At 43.0% G+C, this 12,565-nt stretch overlaps 1 protein-coding gene across 1 annotated transcript in view; it reads right to left on the minus strand.

Moving 5' to 3' along the window:
• Positions 1-6,424: 6,424 nt before the first annotated feature.
• The window catches only part of LOC111981197 (transcription factor mef2A-like), a 7,310-nt gene continuing 1,169 nt past the window's right edge, over positions 6,425-12,565 (minus strand). Inside the window, exons 2-3 of the mRNA XM_024012363.2 lie at positions 8,169-8,246; positions 6,425-7,995 (exon numbers count right to left, since the gene is read on the minus strand). Of these exons, the coding sequence (XP_023868131.2) occupies positions 7,388-7,995; positions 8,169-8,246 (686 nt within the window). The 3' untranslated portion in view covers positions 6,425-7,387. The remainder of the gene's footprint in view (positions 7,996-8,168; positions 8,247-12,565) is intronic.

Raw genomic sequence — 12,565 nt, forward strand, 5'->3', positions numbered from 1 at the left:
GTGTGTGTGCGAGAGCATATGTGTGGAGAGGGAGGTTTGAAAGGCTCGATATCCTCCGACTGCAGTCCAAGCACCCCTTACTGTTGTACCAGACTGTTGCCTGTCTCAAACCCCCTATTCTGCTCCCTCCCCTCAGGCCCAGCCGCCCCTCAAGGCCCCCCATTCTTGCAGCACAGTTAACAATCAATAGCAGTATTACAATCACAATGCTGGTTCTCTCTGTGGTGGGCTTATCCTTCTCTTAGTCACTCTCTCTGGTTTTGCTGTGCTCTTTCTCTGTCTTTTAATCTAGTGCTGTCTGTCTCTCTCATGTTTCAATTCCTTCGTCTTGCTTCCTCTTCCTTCTGAACACATCTCACTCATCTCTGTTCTCTTCATTGTCCCGTGCTGTCTTATTCTTGCTCTCTTTCTTTTCCTCTCCATAGCTTTATGATTTATTCATTTCCTTCATTATTGACTGCATCCCATTTTTGTTCATGGTCTCCCTTATCTACACACCCTGGCTCAAGACTCTGGGTAAATAGTAAATGTAAAGCCTGGAGACTGAAATTAATTATGATTTGTTGCGTTTGGTATGTTTAAGTAAGACAAGAAACAAAAGGAGGAAGAAGTGAATGGTCAATCCCGGGTGGATGGGTGGGAGTATAATGCGACCGTCTAGCAACCCAATAGGTTCGTGTTCGAATCTCATCATGGACAACTTTAGCATTTTAGCTAATTTGCAACTACTTATCTACTTTGAAGATACTTTGCCGCTATTTAGGCATGTTAGCTAACCCTTCCGCTAACTTTAACCTAACTTCTAACCCTAACCCAGACTTATTTGCATTGCCCCCCCCCCCCCTTTACACTGCTGCTATTCTCTGTTTACTATCTATGCATAGTCCCTTTAACTCTACCTCTACATGTACATATTACCTCAATTACCCTGACTAACCAAACCATTGACTCTGTACCGGTACCCTCTGTATATAGCCTCGCTACTGTTATTTTACTGCTGCTCTTTAATTACTTGTTACTTTTATTTAGTATTTTTTTACTTATCTATTTTTTACTTTTTTCTTAACTGCATTGTTGGTGAAGGGCTTGTAAGTAAGCATTTCACTGTAAGGTCTATACGTGTTGTATTCGACGCATGTGACAAATTTGATTTGAACACCTAGTCTAGCGAACTTTAACTAGCTAGCTAATGTTAGCCACAACAAATTGGAATCAGTAACATATCATACGTTTTGCAAATTCGTAACATATTGTACGTTTTGCAAATTCTCTTTTTTTACTCCCTGTCTGGCAGACACTCACACAAACATGCCAAGACACAAGGTTTCTCTGACCATTTAATTTTTTTTATCAAGTTCATACAAAGAACACTTAGTAAGGTTTCCTCTAAAAAGAGATGGTTAAAAAGCCAGACAATAACTTTGACCTTGACTCTTCCTCAAATATTGTAATTAGTGCTGTAAAAATGGAAACAATCTTCATCATTATTGTCATTATCATCATCGTCGTCATCATCAATGATAACCTCTTTTAAAATGTAAGTAAACAGCTAGGGAATGAAAGGACCCTGTTGATGCTAGGAAGGGTGTCTTTATGAGAACGATTGAATCTGCATAGAACTGAAGTGTAAAGGTTGGGTGGGAGGGATTTTTAATTTCCCTCATATCAATGTTCTCTGTCTTTGTGGAATTAGCTCATTGGAACTCTCCTATCAACTGATCTGCTGCCCAAATGCAACATCCTGTAAACCTTTAGTGTAGTTATATTTACGCTCTATAATAGGAGTGTGCTGCTATGTATTTCAGAGTCTTTTAACCTGAACATTTAACATTCCTAATTCTGGACATTGCCTCAGGTTGTCCACTACTGGAGTGGGAGGATGCGAGAGATGGATTTGGTTTGTGGCGTTTGGCTCTTTGCTCTCTCTGATGGAGTCAGTCCAGACCCTGGAGACATATAAATGAAGTCAAACATCAGTGACAGCTGGCCTGGGTCTCCGTTTGGGATGGGGTGGCAGAACAAAACAAATGCAGGGCACTAGGAGAGAGGGATGCCCAGATAAATGCTGAACTCATGGAGAACATGCCCAGACCAAAGTTTTTTTTTTCTTTTTCTGTTGACAGTGCCTGTCTTCCTTATACAATGTGAATGATAGCCTCCAAATTAACATAAAATATGCTTTTCATTTGTCTTGCCTGTTCTTCTGGAATTGTATTTACTGTTCTTCTGGAATTGTATTTACTGTGTCAGTGTGTACTGTACTGAGTGCATATGTGTTTGTGTGTACACATTTATTCACATCATGTAGGCCTACACATTTTTCTAGACATTAAATATACATTTTTAGTTCCATTTCTCGTGGCCTTTAACTATGAATAAAGAACTGCATAATCAAAACCACATGTAAACAGAGAACATAAGAACACCTGCAACAACAAAGATTATTTTTAGATGTCAGGGCAATATTATTAGTACAGGCTCGTCAGCTAAATTAATATAATTTCTGGTCAAAACATGCACTGTTCCAGCACCTTAATTACCTTGTATCTCCGTTCTATCTAGACAGCCTGGGCATATTAAGAGGTGTCCAAACCAATTTTCGGATTCATTTAAAAGCCATGGACCTTGAATATAAATCAAATTAGATGACAATTTCATTCAAAACAATCCAATTTTACATTTATAATTGGGCTATTTCATTGACCAAGTCTACAGGCATTGCAAAGGTACTCGATAGATGCTTGGTTAAGGACGTCAATTAAAATCCTCCCTATGGTTTCTTCCTTGTTGTCTAAAGAGTTTACGCACCACTGATACTGCTTCACGGTGCTGGGGAAGAGGTTGGTATGGCAGCTTAATGGTAAAGAAATCTTGCTGACAAGAGTACCAGTATTTGCCCTGCTTTACAGAGTGGAGTAGGGGGAAGAGGGGACTTTTAGCTGATAGAACGAGGAGTAGGCCTCCCCTCCTTAGCCTCGCATGTTGTCAGATAACTTCACATACTCAAGGGGTCTAAAACGCTTCTGCCAGCTAACAACCCATAGAAACAGATTCAGCCAAATTGGAGATATCAGAACAAATTAATTTGGACACCGCAATCTGGGTGACCCAAACACTGGTAGCTCTCAACGCAAAACGAGAGAAAGATGTGTTTTTCTTGTTTAAGTCTATAAAAAGCCCTTATATAAAACAAGTATTTAACAATTTTTACAGCAGACAAGTGGTACAATATATATACACAAGTACATAGCAATCAAAGGTAGTCTACTACCAAAAGTATGGAACAACACATGATTTGCAGATATAAGCTGCACAGGAATCACAAATCTTCAATCGTCATTAACTAATGTGTTGCCAAAGCACTTGAATACAATGCATTTTTGACATGAATACATGAGTGTATGTACCATACATAGTATCCGAAAAAGCACAAGCTTCAAACACAGGACGTTTTCTGTTGGGAAGGAGTGTGTGGCCAGTTTTGAATCTGAAAGCGCTTCATCTCTCATCAGTCAAACGCTACTTTTTTGAAAGAACTTCCAATCCGAATACAGTACAAAAAAAATCATACACAATATATTGCTAAGGATGAAACCCAAGTATGTCTACCAGGTTGCATTCAGATAACCTGTTGTAGAATAGTTGCGTTTAAGGAAGTTTTACAAAGAACAGTCATTCAGCTCTTTTAGGGTGCCGTATATACAGTGTAATCAGTAGAGATTGAGTATGCACACTAAATTGATGGTCCACAGTCTGACATTCCCACTGTGTGCTATCAGTTACGTGTACTCAATTTCTCCTGATAAGAATTGTTTTGGTCCAGCACCTACAACCACAGAATGGGCGACTGTGAGATATACATGGCTGCTCTGTCCTGCTCCTCGTCCAGTATTGAGAAACTGAGGCAAAACTTTGGGCCAGTAAGCCTTCGACAGCATTAATTCACTTTTGACTGTCCAACACAGACTGAGGCAATCCAAAACCAGTGGGCTTACTGTGACAGTATTGGTGTAGGATTCACTGTACAGAGGCCTGCGGCAAAAAGAGTCTGGCATACCTGTACGCCAAAAAGGCCCTTCACTGGGTAAATGATACTCAAGGAGGGTGTCACTGTATAGAACAGTCAGCAGTGTTTGTCTCCCATGAGTCAGATATACCTGCGGGTCAACATTCGCTCAGCACTAGGATGGGAAGAAGAGGGATATTAAGGTGGAATCTCAGCCAATTACAGTGCCTCGTTCTACTATAGGAGGCAAGCCAAGGCGCCATCCTGGTGCCTCGCTAGCTGTCAGCTTGGTCCCAGGCTGTGTTTGTCCTTGAGGCCTCACAGAGACTCACCCTCCTCATGGAGACTCCCTGGAGCCTGAAGGATCCATGTGTCACAACGTCAGCATCGTTCAGCTAGCATTAGCAACCCTATCCTAGTGCCTGCAGCCTGTAGAGCTCAGCTGGGGTTTCAGAGGTGTCCACTCTTGCAGGCCAGCCCTGATAACTGCTTGTAGGTTTGTGTTTTCTTTAGTATGGCCTTGCTGGAATTGTGTCTGTAAAATAACATTTGAATCCGTCCAATAGTAAAAGGTCATGGAGAGCTAATCAAGCTTTTTTTCTCAGTGGATAGGGTTCTCAGAGTTCTGATTCGCTAATGCAACTTCCTCTGCCGGAGAAGCGCAGGAGGAGAGAGAAGAGAGAATAAAAATAAGCTCTGTGAAAAGCTCAGTGGTCTGGTTTCTGAGAAAATAGTCCTAAATATCTTTCAGAAGAGCCTGAGATTGCAACAACAACAACAAATCTGGGTCCATGCAGCTCTGCTTCCACCTCAGCTCCCCACATTTAAAGGACTCCGGAATGGTCCAAAGACAGACTCCAGAGAGAGGGTTTGCAGATAGATGGGTACTTATTGCTTTGCAGACAGAACATATTGCTTGTTACTTGCACACATCCATTGCTTGTTCACAACCACTAATGCATCCTGAATGATAAAGGAGAGAGTCCATAGAATACTTTGTATGGCTGGGCTGTTAAGCTAAGAATCATTGTGTGTAACCCCCCTCGTTTACGAATTGAAGTTGGAGAAAGCTAAATGGTGACCGTGCATGCTGCATACGGTAGCTATGAGTGCAGATGTGCATGATGCATATTTATACATGTACTGTGCATATCCCAACACTTCTCTATTTCTGATTTACTTTTATTCAACCATATCATAAGAACAACAACTCCACGTGGGTCTTATGTAGATTACATAACAGCTTTAGAAATCCTGAAGTATGAACCGTGGACAGATAAATCAAATCCCCAATGAAATGTAACATAAGCATAAACCCATAAACGTAATTGTCTCCAACAGCCAATTCCAACATGAATGACTCCAYCGGCTGCACGTAGTTTAAATCAATTCATATGTCTTATATTCCATATCATGCTGCTGCATAGGCTACAGTGAAACCACTTGGTGTCTGTCCGTAACACAGAATGGCTCGACAATTGCAGCCGAATGAATCTCCAAATCATTTAACAGTGTAAAAGCCCTGCTCCACTCCATGCATGCCTAGTGTGTGAGCGTGTGTGAGGGCCTGCCATGCTTGGGATTGGGTATCATTAGTTATGGATGCACCCCCTGTGAGGAGGCAKGGTGTCCCCTGGCTGGGAACAGCTTGGAAGACCATGCAGGGGTTGGATGCTGGAGGCTCCCACCATAAGTCAAGCTCGCTGGGGAAAGGGAGCAGGCTGGAAGCTGGTTGGTGGGGAGGAGCTAGCAGCAAATGGTGAATGACTCTAGTAAACACGACTGACTGGCTGCCATCCGTTGATACGGTTCCACCTGTCTGGAATACGCTGGGCGTAGGTATGCACTGCGGCGTAACCTGTTTACTAAAGATAATACATTAAGCTTGAGGCTTGGGCTAAATTGCAGGAGAGTCCACTGAAACATACGGTGAAGGACGGCGCTTGTGTGAACTTAGACGTATCAGATTTCCATGCAAATATTGTACCTTGCGGTCAAGTGTAAAATGATAATGAGCCAAGATGAGTTGCTTGCTCTCCTGTAGCTTGACTATTGGAAATAATCCTTGTGGTTGGGAAAGACTAACTGTAATGTCTATGTTTAGCCACCAGCTTCAACCCAGCTGCATTTAAAGTGACTCATTATACATATAGATGAACCATACACCTGCATTCAACAAAATTATCATATTAAAGCCTATTTTAATATTACAATAATATATGCATGCATCACATGAATTGCTCCCAGTCTGGAAGACATACTTTAATAAAATACTCTGTGTATGATTTTCCTTCCTGACTGACCTTCGTGCATTCATGTTTGGATAAATTCTTCAACAGCAAGCCAAAGCTAAGATAAAATAAAAAAGCAATGACCTTTACTTCACAACTACAACTTCCCACCCTTCCCACCCTTGCATTGCCTTTGGCACCATATTACCCAGGACAGACACGGTGACCTGTCCTGCCCTCTTGCAGGCGCCTATTGTCCCTTGCGATTTGCGTCTGGCATCTGCTGAAGCTTCACTAACACAGACGGTTCCATTTAACACGACTGTGGTGACCTTGCTAATACCTGTGCTGTTTGCCCTTTCCGATGCATGTCACCGATTAAGACAACAACAAACAACACAACGCTGAGAGACGTGGACGCTGACGATTCCCAGGGAGTCTCCAGACACAACCACTGTGTGAGATTCCCCAGTTTTGACGACCAGGGGGTCTGAAGTTTCAGGGCTCTTCTCCAGCAGGTGACGAACAGGAGGTGCTTGCCGCACCAAACCTCTGTCCAGCTTAGTTCCTCATCCCTTATGCTTCAGGATGAATAAACAAGCACCTTTCTCGCTGTTTCTCTCTCTTCCTCTCCCTCTCTCTCGCTGGTACAGATTTGCCAGAATGGTATCTCACTCTGTTCTGGATGGAGGGTGATGGGAGCTGACAAGACAATGGCATTGTCACTGCTGTTGTTCAGGGTCCTGGAGGTGCTTTACCCATGTGTACCACTCTGACAGGCTGCAAACAGTAGGAGAGTGTGTAAGTGTGTGGGGGGGTAGGGATTTGTAGAGTAGTGGTGCCAGGGGGAGCAAAGAGGAGATTTACCAAAACAAAATCGGGAGGACGCTGGGACAGAGAGGGAATTTAAAGGAACCAGGTCTAGAGAGAGCGAGTCACTTCATGTGATTGATACCTTCCGTTCTTGGGTGTTACATTATCAATAACAAAGAAAACCTGCAATTAAAATAGCAAAAGAAGATTGCCTGTCCCTGTTCATCCCCCCAGCCATCAACACGACATTGATTCGTACAAAAAGCTCTCGCTCCCAGGCCTTACTCCCAGTCCTATAGACTTTTTTCTTGCTCTCCTGCTCTCCAAACGTTCATGTTCAGACTGTGACCTCTGTCTTGCTGTTGGTGGGCAGCCCCTTGTTTTTGGGGTGCATGTGGGGCGACTGTCCATAGCCCAGGGGCTGGGAGAAGAGTTCTGGGAGCGTCTCAATGCTGAACTTCCGCTTGTTGGAGTAGGCCTGCCGGCGGCTGTTGGGCTGTTGATGTAACTGCTGTTGATGTTGTTGATGTTGTTGATGTTGTTGATGTTGCTGATGTTGCGGATGCTGCTGATGCTGCGGATGCTGCTGATGCTGCGGATGCTGCGGATGCTGCGGATGCTGCGGATGCTGCGGATGCTGCGGATGCTGCTGCTGTGCCTGCCCGATGTGGGAGGCCGTTGGATGCTGGACATGGCCCTTACTGGGGTCCCAGACTTTGAAGGCCGAGCTGGAGGTAAGCGGGTGGGTGTTAGTCTTGGAGATCTTGGGCTTGGGGAGCTGGGCAGCGTTGATGGTTATGGCCAGTGGGGCGTGGATGTCTGGAGGGGGCAGGAAGGGCTTGTCCTTGTGAAAGGCGATGGGCTGGAAGGTGGGGGGCGAGGAGTGATGGCGGGAGTAGTCCACCATSGGGTAGCCCTTGTAGTAGTCTCTTGCTGCCGTATCTGCTGCGAGAAAGGGGAGGAGACAAAAGTGGGGGAGTGAGAGAGAGAGCGAGAAAAGAATGGGGTTAGTGGTATAGAGGTCAAAATACCTTACAAATACCTTTAATCTTTTCCTTTGACATGGCATCCACTCAACCTGTGKGTCCACAATGAGTTATATGGGTCAGAATATCTACCTGGTAACCCCAGAGACCTCAACAATGTCCTCCTTTGTTCAGATACAGTAAGAGCTCTGTTATCCAGTGGCCAAACCCCTAAACCAAGTTAAAACAAACAAAACAACAACAATGAAAATCTGTAAGGATCTGCTGCACAAGCATCTCCTCCSTACTTTATCATGCTGTAAAGACAAGTGTGATTCCAGGWAATTACATTGTASACATTGTAATAGCAGTGTAATAGACTCCATCATAGTGTGGCTGTAAAATATGCTGGAATAGAAGAGCACAGATTAATAAAATKCACTGAGYTACCCCACTCATATCACTTCAATAGCTTTGAACCTCRCCCAACCTCTCTGTTTWAATTAAATGTACACATTTAGGCAAGTTATACAAGACATTGTGYCCCTTTCTGGAGKCACTTGTATGCTRTTCYGCTGCCAAGGGAAGAATTAAGGTGAGACACCTCTCCCCCTGTGTTAATCCCTGTGCCGTTGGCTGTGTATTATATACCATGAAAGGAACCCGTAGCTTTACACCATCATCCCTAAACCAGCCAACCTGTCAGGTAAACCTACAATGACATGGAGGTAGAACTGCACAGAGTGTACAGCGGCTTACACCCACAGGGGCTTGGTTCTGTGTGTGTGTGTGTGTGTGTGTGTGTGTGTGTTGTGTTGGTGTGTGTGTGTGTGTGTGTGTGTGTGTGTGTGTGTGTGTTGTGTTGTGTCTGTGTGTATGAGTGTGTGTGCTTGAGAGGGGGGTTAAAAAGCCTGAAGCCCCGTAATGTTAACGTTGAATGAAAACAAATAAGAAAAAAAAGCAACAGCAACTGGCGGATAAGCTGGAGTCTTGAGGGAGTAAAAATAGAGCGGGTTTAAGTGTCGTGTCTATTAGTGAGGGAGCCCTGAGTGCTGCTTCGTGAGGTCACAGCCGCTAACCCCTCAGCCCTCAGACACTAACAACCTTGTTCGCCTCACTGTTGTGTCATTTTGGGGTTTTTCCCCTATTTTGTTGGTAAAAATGATCATGGTTGTTGTTGTTTCTTTCCCCCTCCCCCTCAGCTTGTGTGTGTGTGTGTGTGTGTGTGTGTGTGTGGTGTGTGTGTTGTGTGTGTGTGTGTTGTGTGTGTGTGTGTGTGTGTGTGTGTGTGTGTGTGTGTGTGTGTGTGTGTGTGTGTGTGTGTGTGTGTAAGTGTAAGTGTATGTGTGTGTACAGTTGAAGTCGGAAGTTTACATACACTTAGGTTGGAGTCATTAAAAACTCGTTTTTCAACCACTTGTAACGGGTGTCGTCTTCCTCTTCCTCGGACGAGGAGAGGAGAGAGAGATCGGTAGACCAATGCGCAGCGAGGTGAAATGACATAATGATTTATTGAAAAAAAACAGACGAACACTGACACGAACTAGACTTCAGAAATACAAAATAACAAACGGACAACGTAGACGAAACCTGAACATGGAACTTACAATAAAAGACACGAAGAACTCACGAGCAGGAAACAGACTACATCAAACGAAATAACACCGAAACATCCCGTGTGGTGCGCAGACACAAACACAAGAGACAATCACCCACAAACAAACATTGTGAACAGCCAGCCTATATATGGTTCCCAATCAGAGGAAAACGTAAACCACCTGTCTCTGATTGAGAACCATATAAGGCTGATTAACAGTGATCTAAACACAAAACATACAATGCCACCCCAACTCACGCCCTGACCAACTAAACATATACAAGAAATAACATAAAATAGGTCAGGAACGTGACACCACTCCACAAATTCTTGTTAAACTATAGTTTTGGCAAGTCAGTTAGGACATCCACTTTGTGCATGACACAAGTAATTTTTCCAACAATTGTTTACAGACAGATTATTTCACTCATAATCACTGTATCACAATTCCAGTGGTCAGAAGTTTACGTACACTAAGTTGACTTTAAACAGCTTGGAAAATTCCAGAAAATTATGTCATGGCTTTAGAAGCTTCTGATAGGCTAATTGACATAATTTGAGTCAATTGGAGGTGTACCTGTGGATGTATTTCAAGGCCTACCTTCAAACGCAGTGCCTCTTTGCTTGACATCATGGGAAAATCAAAAGAAATCAGCCAAGACCTCAGAAAAAATGGTAGACCTCCACAAGTCTGGTTCATCCTGGGAGCAATTTCAAACCCCCCCCCCATTAAGCGTACCACGTTCATCTGTACAAATAATAGTACGCAAGTGTAAACACCATGGGACCACGCAGCTGTCATACCTCTCAGGAAGGAGACGCATTCTGTCTCCTAGAGATGAACGTACTTTGGTGCGAAAAGTGCAAATCAATCCCAGAACCACAGCAAAGGACCTTGTGAAGATGCTGGAGGAAACCGGTACAAAAGTATCTGTATTCACAGTAAAACGAGTCCTATATCGGCATAACCTGAAAGGCCACTCAGCAAGGAAGAAACCACTGCTCCAAAACCGCCATAAAAAGCCCGACTACGGTTTGCATCTGCACATGGGGACAAAGATTGTACTTTTTGGAGAACACCATCCCAACCGTGAAGCACAGGGGTGGCAGCATCATGTTGTGGGGGTGCTTTGCTGCAGGACGGACTGGTGCACTTCACAAAATAGATGATATCATGAGGGAGGGAAATTATGTGGATATATTGAAGCAACATCTCAAGACATCAGTCAGGAAGTTAAAGCTTGGTCGAAAATGGGTCTTCCAAATGGACAAAGACCTCAAGCATACTTCCAAAGTTGTGGCAAAAATGCTTAAGGACAACAAAGTCAAGGTATTGGAGTGGCCATCACAAAGCCCTGACCTCAATCCTATAGAAAATTTGTGGGCAGAACTGAAAAAGCGTGTGCGAGCAAGGAGGCCTACAAACCTGACTCAGTTACACCAGCTCTGTCAGGAGGAACGGGCCAAAATTCACCCAACTTATTGTGGGAAGGTTGTGTACTAATTGCACTACATACTATTCAGCACATATTGTATAGTAAAAATGAAGCATGCCATGGCCGAAACATATTACTTTTGGTACGTTCAAGACAACTGGGAATTCGGAAACAAAATTAGCTCACACTGGGAAAAATCATGACTTCGTGATCTTCAGGTTGGAGAAGTCAGAGCTCTAGGATGACATCCGAGTTTCTGACTTGTAATTCCGAGTTGGCTGACCATTCAAAATGATTTTTCCCAGTCGGAGCAATATTTTTTGGGGGAGTTCCCTGTTGTCTTCAATGCACCATCAGTTACGGCTTCACATATGAACCGGAAAGGATCGTCTGTAGCCCTCACTCTCCATCTTTAGAGGATGCATGCACTCAAAGACTTGACCTCTATTGGTTGAGCTAGCGAGCTATAGATAGACTACTCATGATGATGTATTGCCTGTTTGTTTTTTGCTTTTGATGCACTTTGAGATACTATAAAACATATTTTTTCAAATACTCAAACGGCCTACTATTTCGGACACAAGTATGAGTATTCGGACACGGCCTGTGTTTGTCTGTGGACCAAAAAAAATGTATTAAAACTTGTTACAAATGATGGAGTTATGCATGATTCACCGAATGATATTTTGAAAGAGAAAGTAAAGTACATTAAGAATATGTTTTCGTTTCAGGCTCCTCCATCTCCACTAACCGAAGCTAATTGTATGGATTTTTTCCTAATAATAATGTGAAATTAACATATGTACAGAAAGACTCATGTGAAGGCCAAATTACAGAGGAACTTCTTGATGCAATTGGGGCCTTTAAGGCTGGGAAAACTCCAGGGCTGGATGGCATACCAGTGGAAGTATACAAAACTTTTTGGGATATACTCAGAGTACCATTATTAGCATGTTTTAACCACTCCTATATAAATGGTAGATTATCAGACACGCAACAAGAAGGTCTGATATCATTATTACTGAAACAGGACCCAAGTGGTATATATATAGATCCAGTCCATTAAAATAATTGGAGACCTCTTACACTTCAGTGTTGTGATGCAAAAATCATAGCAAAATGCTTGGCGCATAGAATTTAAAAAGTATTGTCAGATATTATTCATCCTAATCAGACAGTTTTTTTACATGGACGATACATTGGAGATAATATAAGACAAGTACTGGAAACAATAGAACACTATGAAATATCGGGGACACCAGGCCTGGTTTTCATAGATGATTTTGAAAAGGCTTTTGATAAAGTACGACTGGAGTTTACAGTGAGGGAAAAAAGTATTTGATCCCCTGCTGATTTTGTACGTTTGCCCACTGACAAAGAAATGATCAGTCTGTAATTTTAATGGTAGGTTTATTTGAACAGTGAGAGACAGAATATCAACAAAAATATCCAGAAAAACGCATGTCAAAAATGTTATAAATTGATTTGCATTTTAATGAGGGAAATAAGTATTTGAC

Source organism: Salvelinus sp. IW2-2015, linkage group LG20 (assembly GCF_002910315.2).
Source record: "Salvelinus sp. IW2-2015 linkage group LG20, ASM291031v2, whole genome shotgun sequence".
NCBI lineage: Eukaryota > Metazoa > Chordata > Actinopteri > Salmoniformes > Salmonidae > Salvelinus > Salvelinus sp. IW2-2015.